General features: G+C 39.2%; 2 protein-coding genes across 3 annotated transcripts in view; one reads left to right on the top strand and one right to left on the bottom strand.

Annotated features, from left to right (window-relative positions):
- LOC311298339 (ladderlectin-like) overlaps positions 1-25134 on the bottom strand; it is a 166963-nt gene that overhangs the window by 112632 nt on the left and 29197 nt on the right. The window lies entirely within an intron of this gene.
- On the top strand, positions 15022-23319 carry LOC311298875 (galactose-specific lectin nattectin-like). Of its 2 annotated transcripts, XM_084422202.1 has the most exons (6): positions 15022-19689; positions 20319-20383; positions 20638-20723; positions 22151-22273; positions 22653-22761; positions 22874-23319. In XM_084422202.1, the coding sequence occupies exons 2-6, from the start codon at positions 20326-20328 to the stop codon at positions 22942-22944; spliced, it is 447 nt and encodes a 148-aa protein (XP_084278328.1). In that variant the 5' UTR covers positions 15022-19689; positions 20319-20325; the 3' UTR covers positions 22945-23319. The 2 variants fall into 2 exon arrangements, with proteins under 2 accessions (XP_084278328.1, XP_084278327.1); XM_084422201.1 differs by having other exon boundaries at positions 15022-20383.

The raw sequence follows: 25134 nt of genomic DNA, 5'->3' as shown, positions 1-25134 counted from the left end.
TTTTCAAAATATATTCTTTTGTGTTCAGCAGAAAAAAGAAATTCATACAGGTTTGAAACAACTTGAGGGTGAGTAAATGATGACCGAATTTTAATTTTTGGGCGAACTATCCCTTTAAGTGCGTATCATATGCACGCGAAAACTGCGTTTCATAAGAACCACAAATACAATTCATGGTATTCGAACTTTCATGAGATCGGGCTGAGCAAACACATTTACGTTGTGGCAACGTCTGCGCGAAATTCAACAACTGAGAGACGACATTCTGACAATACATTTTTTATGCCAGATATCCCCCATTTAGCATGTTATGTTTTGAGGTTAATTTTTAATTAGATGTTTTATAATTATAGCCTATACTTTTTAAATATTGTTTATCCTTATTATTATTTAATGGGCTTAACCGTAAATTAGAAACAAAACACGTAAGTGTACACTTAGAAGAGTAAAAATGACAGAAGGTTACGTTAATTCAACTTTATTAAAACTGAATGGCAATCAATTTGCACTTCCAAAAGTCATACATTTGTGGGGAAAAAAACGAAATAAACGATTATACAAATTTATTTTAAGTATAATAAAATAAAACATAAAAAGCAAAGGCAGATCAGAACATTTAATGAACAAAACCGGGTTCTGTACATGGCAGACAGGGGAGCGTAACGTTAGTCGAAAGCCGGGCGATAAAGGAGGATACATCCACAAATCCAGAGTAGCAAAACTAAATAGCAGACAAATCAAAGGAAAAGCTAAACGTGTGCAAGGGGTTACCGAACTTTTTTTTCTCTGTGAGTTTTCAAAAAAAGAAATAAACATTAACGTGCACACAGTCTATGCGCTTAAGTTGCTGTCTGTTTGGTTTCCATGGTGACGCGTCTAGCTTGTTACGTGACACACCGCAGCCACAACAGCGCTGAATGAATGATGATCTGCTTTTATGTCATTTTTCCTTTTTTACATTTGCTAGCTATGGCATGAAATATCTGATATTCCGATTGTCAAATATATGCAACGCAATATATATATATAACGCAAAGTATTGCAAGAAAAAGGCAAAATGAATGCGATCTTTAGACAATTTTTTAAATACTCGACGGGCCGGATTAAACAGCCTAACGGGCCGTATGTGGCCCGCGGGCCGTAGTTTGCCCACCCCTGAATTACAGCAACATCTCCCCCTTTGCCTTTCAGACGAGGTTCATGTTTATAACAGTAATCTTGCAGGGTGGTCTCATTTAAAGTAATGTAATCGTCTGGTTTTAGCCAGGTTTCTGTCAAACACAGCACATCTAGGTTATTATCTGTAAGGGATCGAATATTCAGCAACCCAAGCTTTAGCATTTGCTCTGTAAGGGATCGAATATTCAGCAACCCAAGCTTTAGCATTTGCTCATCTGTATTGTATCTGTTTTTTATTTGTTGAACATCAATTAAATTTTTAACCTTAGATGGGTTTGAATCTACTAACTATCTCATCACTCCTGCGAACAGGAAGGGGGCCAGAGCAAATTACAGTGCTTGACATCATACTTGCGAGTTCACACACCTCTTTAATATTAATTTTGGTGATCTCCGACTGGCGGAGTCAAACATCATTAGTGCCGACTTGAATAATGATCTTAGAGAATTTACGATTAGCATTAGCCAGCACTTTTAAATTTGCTTTGATGTCAGGCTCCCAGCAAACATGTGACTATGGTGGCTGGTGTCTCTATTTTCACGTTCCGTGTGATCGAATCACTAATTACTAGGGCACAATCAACAGAATTCTCAGTGAGTGTTTCACTGAGCGGGGCAAATCGATTTGTTATGGTAATCGGAACGGAAGAGTGTTTTTTTGATCCACGACTAGAGCGATCCCTCACTGTCACCCATTTGCCTTGCTGCACAGGCACTAATTCAGCCGGAACCGAATCATGTAAAGAGTTCACTATGCTAGGCGCATCCAAAATAGTATCTAAAGCTCTAGTACTGTTACTATCCTCAATTAAAGTTTGGATGCGTGTCTCTAGTTCTGAAATCTTCTCCGTCAGCCTAACTGTCTCCTTGCATTTATCACATATAAACAAATAAAATAACTGAGCGCATGGGTGGCGCGTTAACAGGCAAGCGAATTACTAGCGTGTTGTGCTAATAATAACGGAAGCTAGCGATGTCAGGCTAATCTGAGATGTTGGGTAAGCTGTATTTAGTAGTATAAACAACTAGAAATGATAGTAAATGATGGTTCAAAACAGAAAGAAATACGAGGCTAAGACGGAGCTTACAGCACCGAAGCAAACAAACTCACAGCAGGCAGCGAGGCAGACAGGAGCCAGCGATCAGCCTACTTTTAAACAGATGTCTTCTTTTAAACAGAACAATTCGAAACGAAAGAAGACTGACTGTTCTGTGCTTATGTAATTCGTTTGAAATGTGCATTTCTCTCTGGCGCGTTCACTACTGCGAAGATCGCGAGTCAGCATCGTCAACTTCATCTTTCCAGCCGACACTGACACAGAAAACACTTGTTTATTAGTAAACAATTAAAATGTCAATTAAAACAATTAAAAAGAGGCTTGGATACTTTGGACATGTGGTCCGAATGAAAACAGAACAACTTTCAAATGTCGCTCTATTCGGCCACGTGCACGGGACAAGGAGGAGAGAACGACCAAAGAAAAGATGGTTCAACAACTTGAAAGAGGATCTGGAAAAAATGTGTTGGGGCTGTCGGAGCGTGGGCTACCATCACTATGACATGATGATGACCCTTATATGTTACATGAACGCATCAGCACCGAAAACATGGAAATTTTTTTCTTTTGGGGGCATTTTGTTTGTGTTCAGGCTTTCTCAGTTGTCTTTAGGCGCGATGTTACGAGGTCGCTGCTAATAAAGTTGCGAGTAGGCCTACACATTGGATTCACGTTTATTATTATATATATATATAAAAAAAAAAAAAATACCCCAGTTTTTATGCCAGTCATATCATTTTATTTTGTTGAATTTACCTGTTTGTGCACTTTGCACTGTGAATTTGCACTTTCAGTTCTGTTTTTGAATAAAGGGTTGGAAATTAATGTTTTGTTTTGTTTATCCGATTCATCGAAAAAATAATCGACAGATTAATCGATTATTAAAATAATCGTTAGTTGCAGCCCTAACCGCGGCCATCCCTGGGTGCCTCAGCACTATTTTTAAAGAGCATATTTCACTAAAAGAGCTACACAGGTGTGACACTGCGTCCGTTTCAGGATGTTATTCCGTTTCTGGGTGCAGTCGTTCCCTGGCGCCATCTGACGGCCACAATAGCTGCCTCTCGTGGTTGGGCATTCAACACGCTGAGGCTGCTTTTGTGAATAGTTCATGTTCACACTGCGGAAACATGATTATATGCTGTGTTGAGGTCGAGTCAAGTCAAGTCAAGTCAAGTCATTTTCATTTATATAGCGCTTTTAACAATGTAGATTGTCTCAAAGCAGCTTTACAGAGATAAATGTATAATTTAACGTAAGATTGTTTTGGCTTTATAGCGGTTCTTTAATAAAGTTATTTTCCAGCTAAAGTTAGTTTTGATTGATTCGCTTCCGTCGCAACGATCATTTGTTTTTAAATTAGGGCCGCCAAGACGACACCATTCTCTCTACACAGACTTTAAACGCGAACCTGTGAGAAACGCTGATGGCGTTCAGATGCGCATTAAGAACGGGTTCTATAGTTATGTGCGTTTGAATATATGTGTGCAGGTTTGGAATTCCCTGCAAACCAAGCCTAAACAAATTACTGGTGTTTCCTTATAGTTTTGATTCAGAAATTTATTTTATTTTATCAATTCGGGGTAGATACGCAAATTGAGTTTTCCCGACGACGCGTTATCTGTAGAGTGGGAAAGGGATCCTCCATAGGGAGAGACTAGTTGGCACTTCAGCACTGCGTTGACATCGGGTCCAGGCGAAGGTCCTTCATCAGATCTGGAAACGGCCTGGATCCGGCAGGCTGCGGGAAAACCTTGGGATAAACAAAGACACTAAAATTAGCGTAGATGCCATTCTTCTCATGATGTAACAAGTACATCAGGATTTATGGGAAGTGTTCCCGGTTCCAGCTGACCTAATCTATGCAGCCTAATATTGAATTATAGAAGTCTATAATGTATTATGTGAACGCTATGTCAAAGAGATGTGTCTTTAATCTAGATTTGAACTGACAGAGTGTGTCTGCTTCCCGGACAATGGTAGGAAGGCTGTTCCAAAGTTTTGGTGCTAAATAGGAAAAGGATCTACCGCCAGCAGTCGATTTAGATATTCTAGGTATTATCAACTGGCCGGAATTTTGAGATCGCAATAGACGTGAAGGAGTATAATGCGTTAAGAGCTCGCTCAAGTACTGCGGAGCTAAACCATTTAGTGCTTTGTAAGTAATCAGCAATATTTTAAAATTGATGCGATGTTTAATAGGGAGCCAGTGCAGTTTTGACAGAACCGGGCTAATATGGTCATACTTCCTGGTTCTGGTAAGAACTCGAGCTGCTGCGTTTTGAACTAGCTGTAGTTTGTTTATTAAGCGTGCAGGGCAACCACCCAGTAGAGCATTACAATAATCTAGCCTTGAGGTCATGAACGCATGGACTAATAGTTCCGCATTTGTCAATGAGAGCATATGACGTAATTTAGATATATTTTTAAGATGGAAAAATGCGGTTTTACAGATACTAGACACGTGACTTTCAAATGAAAGATTGGTATCAAAGAGCACACCCAGGTTCCTAACCGACGACGAAGACTTAACAGAGCAGCCATCAAGTGTTAGACAGTATTCTAGGTTATTACGTGAGGAAGTTTTTTGTCCAATAATTAGAATCTCTGTTTTTTCAGAATTTAGAAGTAGGAAATTACGAGTCATCCAATTTTTTATATCAGCTATGCATTCTGTTAATTTAGTGAATTGGTAAGTTTCGTTAGGTTTTGAAGAAATATAGAGCTGAGTATCGTCGGCATAACAGTGGAAGCTAATTCCATGTTTCCTAATGATATCTCCTAATGGTAGCATGTACAGAGTGAACAGCAGCGGTCCTAGTACTGAGCCCTGTGGTACGCCATACTGAACTTGTGATTGATAAGACATCTCTTCATTTACTGCTACAAACTGATAACGGTCAGATAAGTATGATTTAAACCATGCTAGTGCAATTCCACTAATGCCAACATAGTTTTCTAGTCTATTTAAAAGAATGTTGTGGTCAATGGTGTCAAACGCAGCACTAAGATCGAGTAACACTAATAGAGAGACACAACCACGATCGGATGATAAGAGCAAATCATTTGTTACTCTAACGAGAGCAGTCTCAGTACTATGGTATGGTCTAAATCCGGACTGAAAATCCTCGCAGATATCATTTCTTTCTAGAAAGGAACATAGTTGTGAAGATACTGCCTTTTCTAGTATCTTTGACAGAAAAGGTAGATTCGAGATCGGCCTGTAATTGACTAATTCTGAAGGATCAAGTTGCATTTTTTTAACAAGCGGTTTAATCATAGCCAGCTTAAAGTTTTTTGGTACGTATTCTAGAGACAAAGATGAATTAATGATATTAAGAAGAGGATCTATGACCTCTGGAAGCATCTCTTTCATTAGCTTAGTCGGTATAGGGTCTAACATACATGTTGTAGATTTAGATGATTTAACGAGTTTAGTAAATTCTTCCTCTCCTATAGCAATGAATGAATCAAATTTTTCCTCAGGGAGACTACAATGCACTGCCTGATGCGATACTGTAGTAGACGGTTGCATAGTTATAATTTTATCCCTGATATTATCAATCTTATAAGTGAAGAAGTTCATAAAGTCATTACTGCTGTGCTGCTTGGAACCTTCTGTGTTTGAAGCTTTCTTTTTCGTTAGTTTAGCCACTGTTTCAAATAAATACCTAGGATTATGTTTATTTTCTTCTAATAGGTTTGAAAAATAAGCAGATCTAGCAGCTTTTAAAGCCTCTCTGTAAGCAATCGAGCTCTCTTTCCATGAAATGCGAAATACCTCTAATTTTGTTTTCTTCCAGTTGCGCTCCATTTTTCTGGCTGCTCTCTTAAGGGCCCGAGTGTGCTCGTTGTACCACGGCGTTGGATTATTTTCTTTAATCTTCTTTAAGCGCAAAGGAGCAACTGTGTCTAAAGTGCTGGAAAAGAGAGAGTTAAAAGTTTCTGTTGCAATATCAAGTTTTTCTAAGCTATCCGGGATGCTAAAATGATGAAACTGATCAGGAAGATTATTAATAAAGCAATCTTTAGTAGCAGAAGTGATAGGTCTAACATATTTGTAACACGGAGTCGGCTTTGCAGCCTTGGCTAAATGTAATTTACACGAGACTAGATAATGATCTGAGATGTCATCGCTCTGCTGCAGAATTTCAACGGCATCAACATCTATTCCATGTGATAATATTAGATCTAGAGTATGATTACGACGATGAGTAGGTCCTGACACGTGTTGTCTAACTCCAATTGAGTTTACAATGTCTTTAAATGCCAAACCCAATGCATCTTTTTCATTATCGATGTGTATATTAAAATCACCAACAATTAGTACTTTATCTGCAGCCAATACTAACTCTGATAGAAAGTCCGCAAATTCTTTGATAAAGTCTGTATGGTGCCCTGGTGGCCTGTATACAGTAGCCAGCACAAATCTCAAACGTGATTTATCATTTATACTATATATTTTTACATTAAGCACTAACACTTCAAAAGAATTATATTCGAAACTTGATTTCTTAGTGGTTTTGAAAATATTACTATAAATTACAGCAACACCACCCCCTTTGCGTTTAAGACGAGGTTCATGTTTATAACAGTAGTCTTGCGGGGTGGACTCATTTAAAGTAATGTAATCGCTTGGTTTTAGCCAGGTTTCTGTCAAACACAGCACATCTAGGTTATTATCTGAAATCATATCATTAACAATGAGTGCTTTTGAAGTAAGCGATCGAATATTCAGCAACCCAAGCTTTAGCATTTGCTCATCTGTATTATAGCTGTTTTTTATTTGTTGAACATCAATTAAATTTTTAACCTTAGATAGGTTTAAACATTTTTTGGATTTCCAAAATCGGGGAACAGACACAGTCTCTATGATGATAGCTAGGTGAAAGAGGCTCTATGTGATGGGATTTATCTGACCTGGGTGACGCGAGGCCGCTAGCAGACGGTTGGTTTAGCCAGTCTGTCTGCTTCCTGACCTGGTGCCCAATTTGTCATGTTTGAGCTCTAAGACTATGAGCCATATTACTAGATAGAAGAGCAGCACCATCCCAGGAGGGATGAATACCATCTCTTTTCAACAGGTCAGGTTTGCCCCAAAAACTTTTCCAATTGTCTATGAATTCTATATTATTACACGGACACCACTCAGACAGCCAGCGATTCAGTGAACACAATCTACTAACTATCTCATCACTCCTGCGAACAGGAAGGGGGCCAGAGCAAATTACAGTGCCTGACATCGTACTTGCAAGTTCACACACCTCTTTAATATTAATTTTGGTGATCTCCGACTGGCGGAGTCGAACATCATTAGTGCCGACATGAATAATGATCTTAGAGAATTTACGATTAGCATTAGCCAGCACTTTTAAATTTGCTTTGATGTCAGGCGCTCTGGCTCCCGGCAAACATGTGACTATGTTCGCTGGTGTCTCTATTTTCACGTTCCGTGTGATCGAATCACCAATTACTAGGGCACAATCAACAGAATTCTCAGTGGGTGTTTCACTGAGCGGGGCAAATCGATTTGTTGTGGTAATCGGAACGGAAGAGTGGTTTTTTGATCCGCGACTAGAGCGATCCCTCACTGTCACCCATTTGCCCGGCTGCACAGGCTCTACTTCAGCTGGAACCGAATCATGTAAAGAGTTCACTATGCTATGCGCATCCAAAATAGTATCTAAAGCTCTAGCACTCTTACTATCCTCAATTAAAGTTTGGATGCGTGTCTCTAATTCTGAAATCTTCTCTGTCAGCCTAACTGTCTCCTTACATTTATCACATATAAATCCTACATTGCCAACAGAGAAGTCTATGCTAAACATGTGACATGAAGTGCAGGTGACAATAACAGGACAAGACATTACTCACCGTGTTTGTTGACTGATTATTACTTACCTGAGCTTTTATTAACTCAAAGGCGCGAGCGCGCGAGAGAAAAAAATAAAATAAAACAGCTGAGCGCACGGGTGGCGCGTTAACAGGCTAGCAGTAGCGAATTAGCGTGTTGTGCTAGTAGTAATGGAAGCTAGCGATGTCAATCTGAGATGTTGGGTAAGCTGTATTTAGTATAAACAACTACAAATTGTAGTAAATGATGGTTCAAAACAAAGAAATACGAGGCTAAGACGGAGCTTACAGCACCGAAGCAAACACACTCACAGCAGGCAGCGAGGCAGACAGGAGCAATCCTCAAGGGAGGTGCAGTCCCCTCTGGTCCCCAGAATAGGGCTACTTTGGCGTGACCTTCATTAGCCAGGGTGACCTCAAAGGCTGTCACCTTCCACCCTTAAAGTGTATGTTGCTGCTATCACCGCACATCACGATCTGATCGTCAGGTTCCTGAAGGGGGCGAGGAGACTGAATCCTCCTCGCCCTCACTCAATACCCCCTTGTGACTTGTCTCTGGTCCTTATGGCACTGCAGAGACTGCCCTTTGAGCCTTTGCAATCAGCAGAGTTAAAAATTCAGTCTTGGAAAATAGTACTCCTGGTTGCTTTAGCCTCAATCAAGAAGGTAGGGGACCTGCATGCATTTTCGGTTGACAAATCGTGCCTAGAATTCGGCCCGGCCAACTCTCATCTAATCATGAGACCCCAGCCCGAATACGTGCCCAAGGTTCCTGCTAGCTGCTTCCTCCAACCTGCTAGCACTGCCCCTGGAAGAGGCAGACCCAGCCCTGGCTTTTCTCTGTCCCATTCGCGCTCTGCGCCTATATGTGGACAGAATGCAAACAAAATGCTTTTTCTGGGCGCTGGCACATGGTGCCTCGCTGACACATATTGTAGAACTGCAGGCTGGGGGACACAAATACATTCCCCAGATTCTATAGCCTACATGCAGAGCCGGTCTCCTCCCGTGTGCTTGCCTCAAGTACCCAGTAACAGAAGTACCGGCTCTAGTGTTGGCTTGCTGCGCCATTCCCCTCCCCATGGAGCGGATACGAGTACTTATTTTCTCCAGTGAGTTCCCACATGGCGAACCCTGCTGAGTTCCTCAGCGTCTGATGCCAGGCCTAACACTAGTAAGCATTGGTGGAACCTGTGCAAGGCTGGGTCCCATATGTTGTGATCCCTGCGGCGATCCCATATGTGTATTCTTCCACGGTACGGTTCCCTGCGGTGAGCCTGAATCTTTTCCTTGGCAGAGTCCGCTCTGTCGTCACTGCCCGGTGTTGTCTCCCCTACTCAGGCTGGAGCCACCCCAGTGACATTCCATATGTTGTACTGCCCCTAACTGGCCAGTCCGTATGTGTAACTTCCAGATGTTACCTCCCTACGGGCAGGATATAAATTATGCAGCGTTCCTTTCCCCTAAATTTAAAGGGCACGCTTTCCCAGTGTTATCCAAGAGTCTTACTGTATGGGTTATGCAGAACAGCAGTATGAACTCTCTAAGTCTTCCGTCCCAGACAGTTGGGGGACTTACACAGGGCACTGGAGGTGGCAGCAACCATGGCCTTTACCAACTGAAAGGGAACGTCTCGGTTACGTATGTATCGATATGTGTTAGAATGTAACTAGGTTACGTTACGTCCCGTCGCCATGGTTCCTGTACCATCTCTGCTCGGCCGAACACCTCTTGGCTCTTCAGAGTAAAACAAAGGTGCGTGCAAATCTCGCATGCCAATGTGCATTGGCTCGTTCTGTATACACTCAAAGATGATAGGGCTCCCTGAAATGATCCCAATTACGTTGGCAGACTCGGCACGTTGACGTAACGTCTCTGTTCTCTCCTTCAGGGAACGAGGGTTACCACACATAACCGAGACGTTTTGCTATGTGGCCAAGGAACAACAGATATTCACATACTTTACACAAAATGCTGCAAATCCTCTTCATATCCACTTGTGACACTGTCACACATGACACGTTTTAACCACTCTATATATTATGATGAGTTTATGTTTATTAGTTTTAATAGGTTTACATGTTGTCTTAGTCATTTTAGTCCATTTTATTCCTTTTATCTGTTTTATGTGTGTATGTCTTTAAATGATTATGGGTCTGCCTGTCATGTGAGCAATCACATGACAGGAAACAGGAAATAGACAGTATAAAAGAGGCAGCATGTCTAAGAGTGGAGGTCGTTTGGAGACAGTTACGTGGATTGTTTGGATGGAGCAAAGGCAGATTGCAATCGAACTGTATCGTGAGTGTAGCAATGTGATATTGATATAGTTCAGATATAGTGAACTATATGTATGTTGTTACCATCTGATATAGTTCAGATGGTAACAACAATGGGTTGCCTTCAGATATGGAGGTTAGCCAAACAAAAAAGGCAAGGAAAAAATCTTGGTCTGAAGCGAGTAGTGGAGGAGAGAGTACTCCAAGACAAGTTAACAAAAAGATTAAAGCTAAACCTAGGGGGAGCAGTAGGCCTGATGATGACGACAAGCAGGAAGAGTGGAAAGTTATTATTACGCTTAGTAATGGTAAAGGTCACTTTCACCCAGTTCAGGTGACCAAAGCAATTGAGAAGGATACATGGAAAATTAAATATGCTTAACTATTGAGTTACAGAAGAATTTGAATATCAGCAGTAAATAAGAAGCAGCAGGAAATGATTTTGAAAATGAGTAACCTTGGTGGTGGAAAGATTAAAGTGCATATACCAGGAATGGCAGCAAAGTTAAGAGGAGTGATTTCAAATGTTCCTCTGGAAATGTCCGTGGAGGATGTGCAGAGTGAGATAAAAGGTGGGAAAGTACTAGAGGCGAAAAGACACCAAACTAATAAAAGTGGTGTTAAATCAGACAGCCTATCTGTACTGCTTGTTTTTGAAAAATCTTTGCCTTGTGAAGTTCAAATAGGATGGATCAATTACCAAGTTAGGGAGTATATTCCCCAACCGTTAAGGTACTTTAAGTGCCAGAGAATGGGACATACAGTACAACAATGTAAATGGAGACAAAGATGTGCGAAATCTGGAGGAGAACATGAATATGGTAAATGTAATAATGATACCAAGTTAAAATGCTGCAACTATGGAGGTGAGCATAGTGCTGCATATGCTGGATGTGTGGTACAGAAACAAGCTAAAGGTTGTGAATAAGGTGTCATATGCAGAGGCTTTAAAAAACATGCGCAATTATGAAACCAAGAAAAATAGACCAACATAGTGTCATGAAAACCTGAATGAAAGTGCAATGCATGGAGCAGGTCTACCCCAGAGGTTAAGCATAAGGAGATTTCAGCCAAGACCAGTAGACACAACACCGGTAACCACACAGCAACCATGTAGGCATAAGTGTATAGTGGAGGAGAACACCTTGATGGTAGAAAAAAAAGAGCTTTGTAGCTTTTATATGTAAAGTTGTGAATGTTGCCACATGACAAGAAAGAAAAAGTGACAGGATCAAGACAGTGGTAGAAGCTGCAGAGGAGTTCTTAGGTATCAAAGATTTAAAAGCTGAAGATATACATGGCATGCTAAGTACTAATAATGATGGGTCTCAGAGTATTATTTAAGCTTATAATGGTATTCCACCTTTTGCAATGGAATGCTAGGAGTCTGATTGCAAATGGAGAATTTAAGAAGTTTGTAGTAGAGTCTGGAGTCAAACCTGATATTGTTTGCATTCAAGAAACTTGGCTACGGCCTCACCTTGATTTTATTTATTTTTTACCTGGTTATGAGTCTGTTAGGTTTGATAGAGGTGGAAATCAGGGTGGAGGATGTGCAACATTTGTAAGGGATGGGACACCATTTAGAAGAATAGAAACTACGACAGAAATAGAATGTGTAATTATGACCGCCGCTAGCGAAAGTGGTCATATAGGGATTGTCAAAGTTTTTTTTTTTTTTTTTTTTTTTTTTTTCGTCAATCTACTGAATTTTCCGTCAACGATACCAGGGACACCGAAACACCGGGGAACATGAAATTTGGTGAGCATGTAGCCCCACTAGACTTTTACGGAAAAATTTCGTTTGGTCCCCGGGGGCCACTCCCCCCCCGCGCTGGGCCCCCCCAAACCCAAAAAATGCAGTTTTTCCTAAATAACTACCTGAACCGTGGCACAGAGGATGGAGAAATTTGCAAAGTATGTTGGTCTTAAGGGCCCACATCAACCTAGCCCATAATCGATTGTCAAAGTTTTTTTGTTTTTTTTTCCCGTCAATCTACTGAATTTTCCTTCAACGATATCAGGGACACCGAAACACCGGGGAACATGAAATTTGGTGGGCATGTAGCCCCACTAGACTTTTACGGAAAAATTTCGTTTGGTCCCCGGGGGCCACTCCCCCCCCCCGCGCTGGCCCCCCCAAACCCAAAAACTGCAGTTTTTCCTAAATAACTACTTGAACCGTGGAACCGAGGATGAAGAAATTTTTATGGTATGTTGGTCTTAAGGGCCCACATCAACCTAGCCCATAATCACTCATTTGCGATTTGCGGCCCTCCCATAAAAAATGAAAATGCAATATTATTCTGCTTTAATCTTTTTATCTTCAGTGGAGATGTTCAGAACTGCACCATATTTCATGTGTATGATTAACTTGACATCCTCTGGGGGTATGCTAAGTTTCGTAGAATTTCATCCATGGGGGGGTATAAAATAAATTCATTTATGTGCACATTTAGTGACTGTACACTCATCGGCCTGTAGATGGTGCTGTTGAGCGAAGGGTTGCTGGTTTAGGATGATACTGTCACACACACACATGCAGGAATACAAACAAACGCAAGCATGCACACACACTGACATCCACACGCACAGACACACACCCATACACACACATACAAATCCACATGCACAGACACACACACACAAACACACATGCGCACACACAAACACACACACATACACACACACACAGACAGACATGCACATACTACTACTTTTTTTAGGTATATACATAAACACGCAATACAGCCAAATTGCTCCACGTCATTTATTTTTGTGGAAAGTCAGTGCAGGCCTGAGCGGCGGTCATATTTTGTACCGCCATGCGGTACATCTAGTTATTGAAATTTATAAATCAGATGGGCACTTAGTAGTAATCAACTTATATAACCCTTGTAAATCATTAAGCCTAGAAGCCTTAGAGGAAATAATGAGACAAGGAAACGGGAAAGAAATATGGTGTGGAGACTTCAATGCACATAATAGTCTTTGGGGAAGTAAGCATACTGATAGTAATGGAGTAGTAGTGGAAGAACTGATGGATGTTAGGCAATTAGTTTGTTTAAATAATGGAAATGGCACAATAATTGTCATACGTTCTAACACACTGTCTTGTATTGATCTCACTCTAGTTTCTAATAATATGGCAAACTCTTGTGAATGGAAGGTAAAGGAAAGTACAAGTATTGGAAGTGATCATTTTCCAATATTTTGCTCTATAAATATTGAAATAGATCTCCAAGAAAGGCCTAATCATAAGAAGTGGGAGTTTGCTAAAGCTGATTGGGAAAAATTTAAAGAAATATGTTGTATTTCAGAAGAGACTATTTCAATGCAGGGTGATATTGAGGAATGTGCATCTGAAGTTACACATTTAATATTGAATGCAGCATTAAAAAGCATACCATATAAGTCAGTTGGGGGAAAAGGAAAATGGTCCCATGGTGGAATGATACATGTACAAAAGTTATTAAAGAACGAAATAGGGCAATGAGAATGTTAAGAAATAACTTGAATCAAGATAATTTAATTAATTATCAGAGGGACAAGGCTCAGGCACGAAGAATAATTAAGAACAGTAAACAAAATGCATGGAGGAGCTATTGTTCTACTATTATATAGGGAGGGATGTTAAAATAGGAGAGGTGTGGTCAATGCTGAAGAAAATGAGTGGGAAAAAAAGTGTATGCTAAAATATCAGTATTAGAGGGTGATGGAATACTGGCAATTACGGATAAGGAAAAAGCAAATATGTTGGGAAAGAAGTTCGCCAGTGTGCATAGTGGTGACCATTTAGATGATATCCATAGACTACATAAAGAGAAGGTTCTTAAAGGGGCATTCCACCCATTTGAACATTGTTTTTTTATTTAAAGTGGGTCATATATGTAGCCGAAATGTAAAATAAATTTTGAATTTGGTGCCTTTGTGACCGAGGAAAGACAAAAAATAACTTCAGGACGCATTTGTGTGAAAGACAACAACTCCCACAATGCACCACATTGCACAGCTCCACAAGCCACTCCCACTAATCCAGAAAGCGCATATCTGCCTATAAGAGAAATCACTCTTCCGTCTACAAGGCTAGCTACCACCAGAGCTTGAAATTCATTTCACACAAAATGTCTAGTTAGTTGGCGAACTCATTAGTGCATTACTCTTCGTTTGTATTTCTTTCGAAAAGGTGAATTATTGCATGGTAACTGGATGTTCAGTCAGAACATATGCGGTGCGAAACTAGGATAGTTCTCAACACAAACATCTGTGTCCTCGTCTGATTCAGAGATTTCGTCCAGGAGAAATTGTCATCGTTGAAATTCTTTGCCGCAGATGGTCTCTATCTCTGTGTTCGTAGTTGCATAGTGAGATCACCGGCGCCACCAGTCCGCCCTAACTCGAGCCAGTCCGGGCTCCTCGTCCGCGGCAGGTAGGTCTTCTGCCTCGGCGGCTCTTCGCTCTAATGCGGCTTGTAAAGGTAGCCACAAACACCTGATTCAAGCATCAGACTTCCGAAATCCTCTTCTTCTATATCATATTGAGCACTCTCCTCCGCTATTGTCATAACTTTACATCTGTCTCCACAGCGCCTGTTAGCTTAGCTTCAAACAAGATGGAGGATATTGCTTTCAGTTTCAGAGAGTAAAGTCCCACCCACTGATCTGTAATAGGTCTGTAGCGTGAGCGGGTCCCGCCCCCTGGGAAAGATGACGAACGAGTGTCTGTAGTCTCAACAGACTTTTGCGTCATTGTAGAAGGAAGTGTAAGAGGTAAATAACGGATTTCTCCCGTCTCAGGGGAAAATGAGAGAGTGTTGCACGACCATTCAATAGTATGACTGGGTTTCTAACAATGCAAAGCTTAATGCAAATGGGTGGAGTGTCCCTTTAAGGAAAATAGAGATGTGCTTATTAAAAAAGATAGCGAGGAAAGTACTATGGATGCAGAAATTAATTTGAATGAACTAGTGATATTAGGAATACTGCTACAGGAGAAGATCAACTGAGTTGTGTCATGTTCCAGAAACTACCTGAAAAAGTATTACAGATAATATTACACTTATTTAATAAGATATGGGAAGAAGGTAAAATGCCCAAAAGCTGGAAGAGTGCATTAATATTGCCATTTAATAAACCTGGGAAAGATTCTAATAATGCTGGTAATTATAGACCTATCGCCCTAACATCACATCTCTGCAAGTGGATGGAGAAGATATTAGTAAGAAGACTTAATTACACCCTTGAACATAGAGGATTACTTGCACCATATCAAAGTGGGTTCAGAAAAGGGCGTTCCACAATGGACGCTATTGTGAAAGTAAGCAACGAGATAGAGAAAACATTTAAAATGAAAGAAATAATGAGTATTGTGTTCTTTGATATTGAAAAAGCTTATGATTCCATGTGGAGGGAAGGGCTGCTAATTAAAATGAACAAAATGGGAATTAGAGGTAGGTTTTATAACTGGGTCTTAGATTTTTTGTCAGAAAGAAGATTTAGAGTTAAAGTGGGATCAGACGTATATGAGGAATTTGAAATTGTTAATGGAATTCCACAAGGCAGTGTTATTAGTCCAGTTTTATTTAATGTTATGATTAATGATATTTTTATGAATCTAGACAGAAGGATTGGGTCAGCTCTGTATGCAGATGATGGGGCCATCTGGGCAAGAGGACGAGATCCCATAAGGATGAGCAGTAAAATCAAGGAAGCGATAGGAAAGGTTGAACAATGGTCGTATAGTTGGGGCTTTAAGCTTTCTCCCAGTAAGTCTTGCCATATGATATTTACCAGGAAGAAAGGGATAGAGAAACAGAACCTACAGTTATATGGCCACAATATGGAAACAGTAGATCATTTAAAATATATTGGTATGTGGTTAGACCAAAAGGGAACATGGAAAATACACATTGAAAAGGTGGAATCAAAATGCAAGAAAGTCATACATTTAATGAGAGCAGTATTGGGGAAAGACTGGGGAGCAAATAAACAATCATTAATGTATATTTACAGGGCTCTAATGAGGTCAACAATAGATTATGGATGTTATGTATATGGAGCAACAGCTAAAACACATTTATTGAAGTTGGACAGAGTTAGTAACAAAGCATTGAGGATCTGTGCGGGTGTAATGAGATCAACACCAATTAAAGCGATCCAGGTTGAGTTAGGAGAAGTGCCCTCAGACGTGAGAAGAGATAAACTCATGCTTATATACTATAGTCGCTTAAGTGGATGTGGGTATGAAAACCATGCAAAGAGCATTATTCAGGAATGTTGGGAGTATAGTTCTTTTAAAGGTAATGGCTTTGGCTGGGTAACAAAGACTAAATCAGAGGAATATAGAGTAAATAATATCAGGTTTAACTCCCCTACACCTATTAGTAATATCCCTATATGGTTATTTCCAAAAACTGAGATAGACTTAAATATATTGGAACTAAAAAGTGAATGGGAAGAGAGTAGGAAAGGACATTATTGTAGGACTGCAGTGGGTTGAGGAAGTACAACCAGACGGAGTGGTGTGTTGTGTTGATTCTGTAGCAGCCCTTTATAGTATTCAAAATATGAAATCTAATAGAGAAGATTGTCACGTTTCCGTTCATGTTTGGACTGTGTTGTCTTTGTCATTAATTCATCTGTCTCACCTGTGCCCTGTTAATCACCTCATTTAGTTATCTCGTTTGTTTTGCCCCAGCTGTGTCTTATTTCCCTGATCTGTTTCCTTGTGTATTTAGGTCCTGTGTGTTCCTTCAGTCCTTGTCGGTTATTGTTTGTGCACCAGCACACTGTTTCTTGTTTGTTTTGAGTTACCTCCTGTTAAATAAACCTTTGTTATTTTGGTACTTCGCTTGGCTTGTCTCCTTCCTCAACCCGGACCCTGACAAAGATCTAATGCTAGAAATCCAACAAAGTTTATTTAGATTACAGAGACTACAGATAGATGTGAGATTCTGCTGGGTACCTGCTCAAGTAGGTATAAAAGGGAATGAGGGAGCAGACAAAATAGCAACAAAAAAACAACCAGGATGAACAATGTCATAAATATACCCCTTGGAAAAGGAGAAGCTAAGGCAATAATTAAAAAAGAAATGATGAAGAAATGGCAGGACAGGTGGGATGTGGATAAAAGTGTAAGGAAATATTACAGCTTGCAAAACTCTATTAATGCTCAGGGTGTGAATAGAAGTAACAGAAGAGAGGAGAGCATTTTAACCAGGCTAAGGTTTGATCATACAGGGTTAAATAAAACATTGTTTTTAATGGGCAAAAGTCAATCAGATGAATGTTGGAATGTAGGTCCAAGGAAGATGTAGAACATGTACTATTGCATTGTAGGAAATATAGGGATGAGAGGATGAGGCTAAATCGAAAGATAAGTCGGGCAGGAAGGAAGTGGAAACCTTGAAGGTTTGTTAGGCACAACAGGAGATGGGGTAAAGGATACACAGAAAGCAGTTGTACAATATCTGAAAAATATAGGGATATATAATAGGATTTAGTTTATGTTTTTTATATATATAAAGTAGTCCCAACAGACATAGCTCATGTTACATTCTCTGATACAGTAGGTGGCGGTATGCACCTTCAAAAGTCATGGTTGCAATCTGCCATAAATCGAAAAGAAGAAGAAGAACACTGGAGGTCGTTGCTCACACCATAGATATCATATATAAACGCTAGATGTCTTATGGCGCAGTCACTTCCGGCATCATCGTTCGGCCATCTTGTGACAGTGATCTGTGCATTAAGGTGAATGATCAACATGCACACAAATCCTCTTATCTCGCTGAAATCTTGACGGATTTACAAACGGTTTGGTTTCTTACAAACGTTATTAACGTGGCTATAATTCCGAATGCTTGAACATGTATGTTATAATTTTTCATATGTATGCAGTGTATGTATGCAGTGTCATAACTACATCTCTGACGTTTATAACAAACCAAACCGTTTGAAAATCGGTAGAAAAATGAGCAAGTTATGGTTATTTAAAAGTACATGCACCATTGAAGTAGTGAGCGAGTACACTGTGGCAAGATGGCCGCCACGTGCGGACGTCGACCTCCATTGGCCAGCAGTGCGCACGAGACATCTAGCCTTTATATATGATATCTATGGCTCACACTACGACCAAATGGTGATCATCAGCAAACTGGACTGTGGAGTTACCTTTGTGGACTTTCCTTTCCAGCACTATTTGGATCATCACTTCTGTGGACTTTGTATATACACCGGTGGAAATTATTCACATTCACTTTGGGATTAGCAATACACCAGGATTCTTATGGACTGTTTTAGGGCCTGGTGCAAACGGACTCCACGCTTTTAACAGCCTAAGTTTTCCTTTAAGTTCCTTGTGAATATTGTTAATATACTTCATTTATTAGATTCTATTTCTGTTGTTCGTCTCATCTTTTTAAAGCACTCTCAACCTCACACAGTTTAATCTGACCCCAATTTTACTCTCGTAACTCTACCGATTAGGCCGATTGTTACACACTAACAGAACTGTAAAAGGTGCTGTCTGTGACATTATATACACAAAAAAGAATCAATTTTTCCTCAATTTTACCCATTAATTATGGCCATTCCAGTGTAATTAAAAGCCATCATTTTTTACATTTGATAGTCTTAAGTAATATAACAGCTTTTAATTTAAATAAACTTCACATAAACCCATTGTAATAAATGTCACATTTATCTGTGCCTTTAACTCTGTCCCTGCCAGTAACTGAATTTTCCGGCTATTCGGAGAAAGCAATTCTGGATAGCCAGAATTTCTTTGGTAAAAAGAATGCATAAAGCTAGAATAAAACTAAACTAAAATATATTTTTTGTACTTGTTTAATTACAGAGGATCTTTTTTTCTTTTGACATACTGCATGTTCAGATATTCATACAACAAAAATAATCTGGGGGCCATGAAACTTCAATCCCATCAGTGGCTGGCGCCTGATCCAATTCAAGCTCACATGGCATGCAAATAGTTTCCATCCTGTTTGTCTTCTCTCTGCTGTTGGTCCTCATTCATTTAACTATTACCCACTGTTCTATTGGACTGAGCAAACATACCATGCTTACATTCCTTTGGGGTATTTATCCAATACATTTGATATCCATCCAATTCTCTTAGCACTCCACCCAAATTTCATATTATACCTGGTGTAAAAGGATGTTTGTCAAAATTATCAATATTTATTTAAATATATATCACTTGTGATTTACATTTAACATCTAGTATAAAAGTCGGGAAAAGTGCTTCATAGAGCATCACTGCAGCATTACTGACATTTTGACGGCACATTCTGAAGTAAACATGTAAGTATTTTAACATCCCTACATTTCAGTAGAAATTGTTTTCAGACGGTGTATATGTTATTTTGTAACACTGGCAGATCTTTACACTTGTTTTTATGAGATTATGTTAATCCAAACATGAATATTCTGTCATGATATTCTTACCTTCATGCCGTTCCAAAGCTGTCTGAATTTCTTTCTTGCATGAAACACAAAAGAGGATATTTTGAGGAATGTTTCAGTGTCCATAGAATGGAAGTCAGTGCAGTTCATAATTGGACCCCATTGACTTCTTGTTGTTGTATCACGAAAGAAAGACATTCATACAGTTTAGGAACAGTATAGAGTAAATTATGACATGTTCATTTTTGAGTTGAACTATATGTTTAAGTGAATAAAGTTCTGCCAGTGAAACAATATGTATAATTTACATTTACGTCTTAATATTTAATGCAGCTCATTTAGAATTTAAAATATATATATTATTATTACTATAAAACAAGCGGCTTATGTTACAAGCCTAAGACACTGATTAAGTGCATTTATATTTTTGTTGTGCATTTCAAAAAGCTTTTTTCTTGCTTGGTATCTTTGTAGATTTTCTTATAATGCACAGACATATTTTACCTTTGCTGCTGATTCATTCCCAGATTTACCATGGAAAAGCTGACACTTCTGCTTCTGTTCATGACCTTCTCTCAGGGGGACGCAGCAGGTTACTATTGAAATAATTATTGTTATTACAGTCAGAGCAAAGAATACATTTAATATTCTTCCAAGAAGTTATGAACTTATTTGAATAACTATTAGACAGTTTATGATATTTTATCATAAGAGGGTTTATGATATTTAACCAGTAACATTCTTTCTTAATGTGTTTACATGACCTACATGTTGTTGGGTTATTAAGCATAATCAATGATTGTGTATGTAAATACTCTCACTGTTTCTTGAATATTATATATACAGCTGATGGCTGCCCCACTGGATGGTCTGCATTTGGACTGAAATGTGTCAAATACTTCTCAACACGACTTGACTGGATGGCAGCAGAGGTAATGTGCTCCTGACAGCACTATTATAGTTATGTGACATATGTTTATGCAGCTCTTTATACTTGTGGTGGAAATGTGATTTTCTGCAGTTATACAGAGCAATATTAAGAACTCGTTTAATCATCAAATAAATATTCTGATATTTTTGTTTATTGAAATGAGATTTAAATAATCATAATAATAATAATTATTATTATTATATAATACTTAATAATAATTAGTATAACTTAAATAAGCAACACAAATCTGCAAATCTTGAAGAAATCTTGAGAAATGCCCAAACTTGCATCAGTAACCACATTTACACCCTCTTGGCTCATGAGTTATTCCAGGGTTTTTGAAGAAATGTTTGGATCCTCCTTTGGGTATTATTTCATCTTTAAATACACTCACAATAATGAGCCACTCGCACTTCTGGTGTAAACGTAACATGTTCATAAGTTCATTTAAAAATACAGTCTATATAGAAATGATTGTTGCATAATAATGTTCACTGAAAAATAAATCTGTAGAATTTAAACATGTTTTTTGTATTGAATTGCTCATGCAGAGATGTATTGGCTCGTATGGTCATGTGATGCATCATGAGCAAGAGTCCTGCATGTCACTATGTAAACGGCAGTGGCCCTCAGCTAGGGTGACCATATTCCAGGACATGTCCGGCCGGGATTTCGAGATCGCCCAAAATATCCGGGATACGGCTTTTGCTTTCTCGTCACCATTCATTTTGTTTACATGCACACCTTTTGATTCAGTAGGACTGAATTAATTCCGATTGGTGAATCTGAATGTAGTTTACATGAACGCTAAACAAGTGATCGGTTGATGTGCGTTTTAGCATTGCTAAGAAAATTCCTGTGTTTTCGTCTCGATCGGGATCCGTGTGAAGCAGAATGCATGACCTGCAAAGCTGGCACGTACGTGTCAGTGTCAAATAACGTAATAATGTAAACATAATGAATGGTGACTGTAGAAAGCAAAAGCCGAATCCCGGCCATTTTGGGCGATCTCGAAATCCCGGCCGGACATGTCCTGGTTAAACAGGACGTATGGTCACCCTAGCCATCAGCCCATATCATAAAGCAGAGATAAGGCCGTGATATTAGAGATAGACTATACTACTGCCCTAATGAAAGACACATTTTGAGCAAATATAGCGTTATTAATTCATGTGCATCCATACTCCTGTCTTCTTCATAGTAAAATGGCAGTGGCGCACAAATGAAATAGGTTATAGTATACATAAACATGAAAAGTTTCTTGTGCGCATGCAAAAGTCTGTACATTTTTAATTTTTTTGCAAAGGTCCTTTTAGTTCAGTTTTTTTGCAGTGCAGATCACAATTGGAAAAACACATCTGTAATGCTGAGGAATACTACTAAAATAAGTTTTGATTGATGATATTAAAAAAGAATCTGCCTTTTCAGAAGTCCTGTCAAACTTTTGGTGGAAATCTTGCATCGGTGCACAGTAAAGCTGAAAACGATCTTCTGCTGAACATGGTGCCTGGTACAACACAAACTTGGATTGGTGGTCATGATGCTGTAAATGTAAGTGGTTATGCAGATGATAAAACATTTAATTATTTTTTTTAATTATTTAAATGTACAAGGCTTTGCAGAGAATAACAGAATGAACCAGGCTTATATAGGGTGAGCTAAACAGGATAATGAGACACAGCTGAAAACAATGAGTGCTGATGAGTCCCTGCAGAGAATTATGGGAAATGTAGTTTGTGAGGGTCACAATAGTCTGATGTGGAGTGCCCTCTGGTGGCTCTCAAGGGCACAAATATGAATTTGGTCACAAATATTTTACAAAAAGGAAAAAAGTTCATCAATTGCAAGAAGTGAGTGTGTAAACAACAAATGAACTTGTGAAATGAGTTTCAGAACAGAAGACTTTCTAACCACTCCATTCACTCTTCAGGAAGGACAGTGGATGTGGACTGATGGATCTGCCTTTGATTACAACTACTGGTGCAGTGGACAACCTGACAATTATCTAAATAATGAGAACGCTCTGGAAATAAACTATGGTATGAATATAACAGATTTCTTCAAACTAAGTAAATAAAACGTTAATTGCATTAATAAAAGTGTCTTTGATTCAGAAAAATAATCATGTATTTATTGTTTATCTTATCCTAGGTGACCACTGCTGGAATGACAATGAAAAAGAAGGCCAATTTGCTTATATTTGTGCTAGAAGTCTTTATTAAAAGTCATTCTGCTCACAAGTTCTTTGATTGAACATGCATTAAAACATTTACTGAATTTATCTTTACTTTACTACAGGAACCTACTTGATTGATGACATTTTAAGTGTAATAGAAACATACAGCATCTCCATTATGTAAATCTGAATTTCAACCTCTTAACTTTAATTTCTCCAATCAATAAAAGCATTGAAAAAGGTTTTGTTCTGTTTTGTAGTATTGGCTCAAACACATAATAGTGTACCGTTGAAGAAAGCATCGTCAGCTTCTGTGCCTTCAGTAAGCGCTCTATGTTACTCCGTCTATAGCTTGTTTGTCGACACGTGATTCTGATGACGTAGAAAATTCAGATGGAGGTCAGGAAGAGAAAAGCAGAATGGACGAGATGGAGGAAAGTCCGTACCGTGCTAGTATAGAAAGGTATAAAACAGAAAATCTCAACATATGTTGGACGTGATCCTTATGTTATGAAGAGGAGCATTGCCTGCCATTTGAGGCGGTAGATATAGAGAATGTGAAGCTGAAGAGGAGCGATTTTTCTACTGAATTATAAGACTCGCCTGCCATCAAGGTTTTGAGTTCTAGTCTGGTTTGTTTATTTCACACTGCCTTTCTGATAGGGCAGTATTTAGATTTTCTGTCGTGATTGTGAAAAATGTCATTCATGCTGAATGGAGAATTGCCATAGGAACTCACATCATCGTTCAGGAAGAAAACTAGGCAATATAATACGCTTTTTCGCCTTGTCTATGTGTAAAAACACTAAGGAAAGCAGGTTGAGGAGGAGACGGGAAGACACCGGATAGCAAACCTTGTAATAATGTCACTGATTAAACTTTATCACTCAATAAAATAATCATATTGCTGAGTGTTTTTGAAAGTTTTGTATTTTATTTGGTTTAATAATTAACATTACATTTGCGAGTATGATTCTCACTCAGGTTGTGAATTAGCAGAACTTGCACACAGCCACTTCAGACCTGGTTCTTCGTACGTCGCTAACTCAGTTAGCTGGATTTGATTGATGGCGATTTGGGATGATCTTGGATTGTTTGGTTCTTCGAAGCTCATCCTGGACTTGCTGTCATAGCAACATGTGCGCAATCTTAAACCTGCTCGGGAACAGTTTATTTCATGTTAACAGGATTAGACTGCGGCTCATAAGCGGAGCTGATACGGGAAGTCCAGCGCAGCGCGATAGTGCACTTTCTGAGATATATATTTTTCTCGTGACTCGTGAGATTATCATTTACATTATTAATTTGTTGGAAACGCACATTTATTTTAGCCTTGTCGGAGTCGGGCTTTAACTACAGCACAAACTGTTTGCATTGCCCTAAGATTATTTGCGAGTGGCTCTTTCCTTTACACTATTGGAGATGCGGAGAACCTGATGGAAAGTGCTGTCTGTCCTGTCATTCGGAGTTTACCTGGCGCTTTTAGGTTTAAAAAACAGTTTTAGGGGGTTTTTTGGTGGCATTTCCAAGCCAGTTAAGACCCAATGTTGTAAAGCAGGTTTTTTTAAAGCAGTTTTTTTTTTAGGCTATCATAATTTTTTATGAAGATCATTCAATCATGACCATGCCGATTACTGTAATAGTATATGTCACTCAGGCTTCACTAACGTGATTGGTACCATAGGCTAGCTAGACCATAGACTGCCATCAGGTCCTCAACGAAGGGGATTATGTGAACAGAAAGGGGATTCACAATGTAAATGTGCAGCCCAGTTACTATTGTGATTCTTAATATTCCAGATTAGTAATATTATATCAAATAAAAGGCAGTTGACTAAAATCTTCCATATCACAAATGTGAAAGCAAAATGGCCAGGATCTGTGCATGACTTGAGCATTTTCAGAGATTCACATTTATGCACATTATTTGAAAGTGGTAGGAAAGTTCCACAATTAAATATCAAGCTCACTGTATTACATACACTTATGCTGATCCTAACAGAACTGCATTTTTTCATAGGTGATTATGACATGTTCCTGCCTGCAGACAGGTGTTTTATGACCCCATTCCCTGACCCAAACCAGTTACAATGCAGCTCTAGCCAGGACAAGGGCACACAATGAAATTAACTTTGGTTAACTAAAGGGAAGAATTCAGTGTCTGAAAAGTCTGAGGGTTGCACACCTGACAGGGCCTGTGACATTGTTGCATGTGCCATATTACACAACATTGCCA

This window comes from Rutilus rutilus (genome assembly GCF_951802725.1).
Source record: "Rutilus rutilus genome assembly, chromosome: 10".
Lineage (NCBI taxonomy): Eukaryota > Metazoa > Chordata > Actinopteri > Cypriniformes > Leuciscidae > Rutilus > Rutilus rutilus.
The sequence above is the reverse complement of the archived record's forward strand: the minus strand, read 5'-3'. Positions and strand labels throughout refer to the sequence as shown.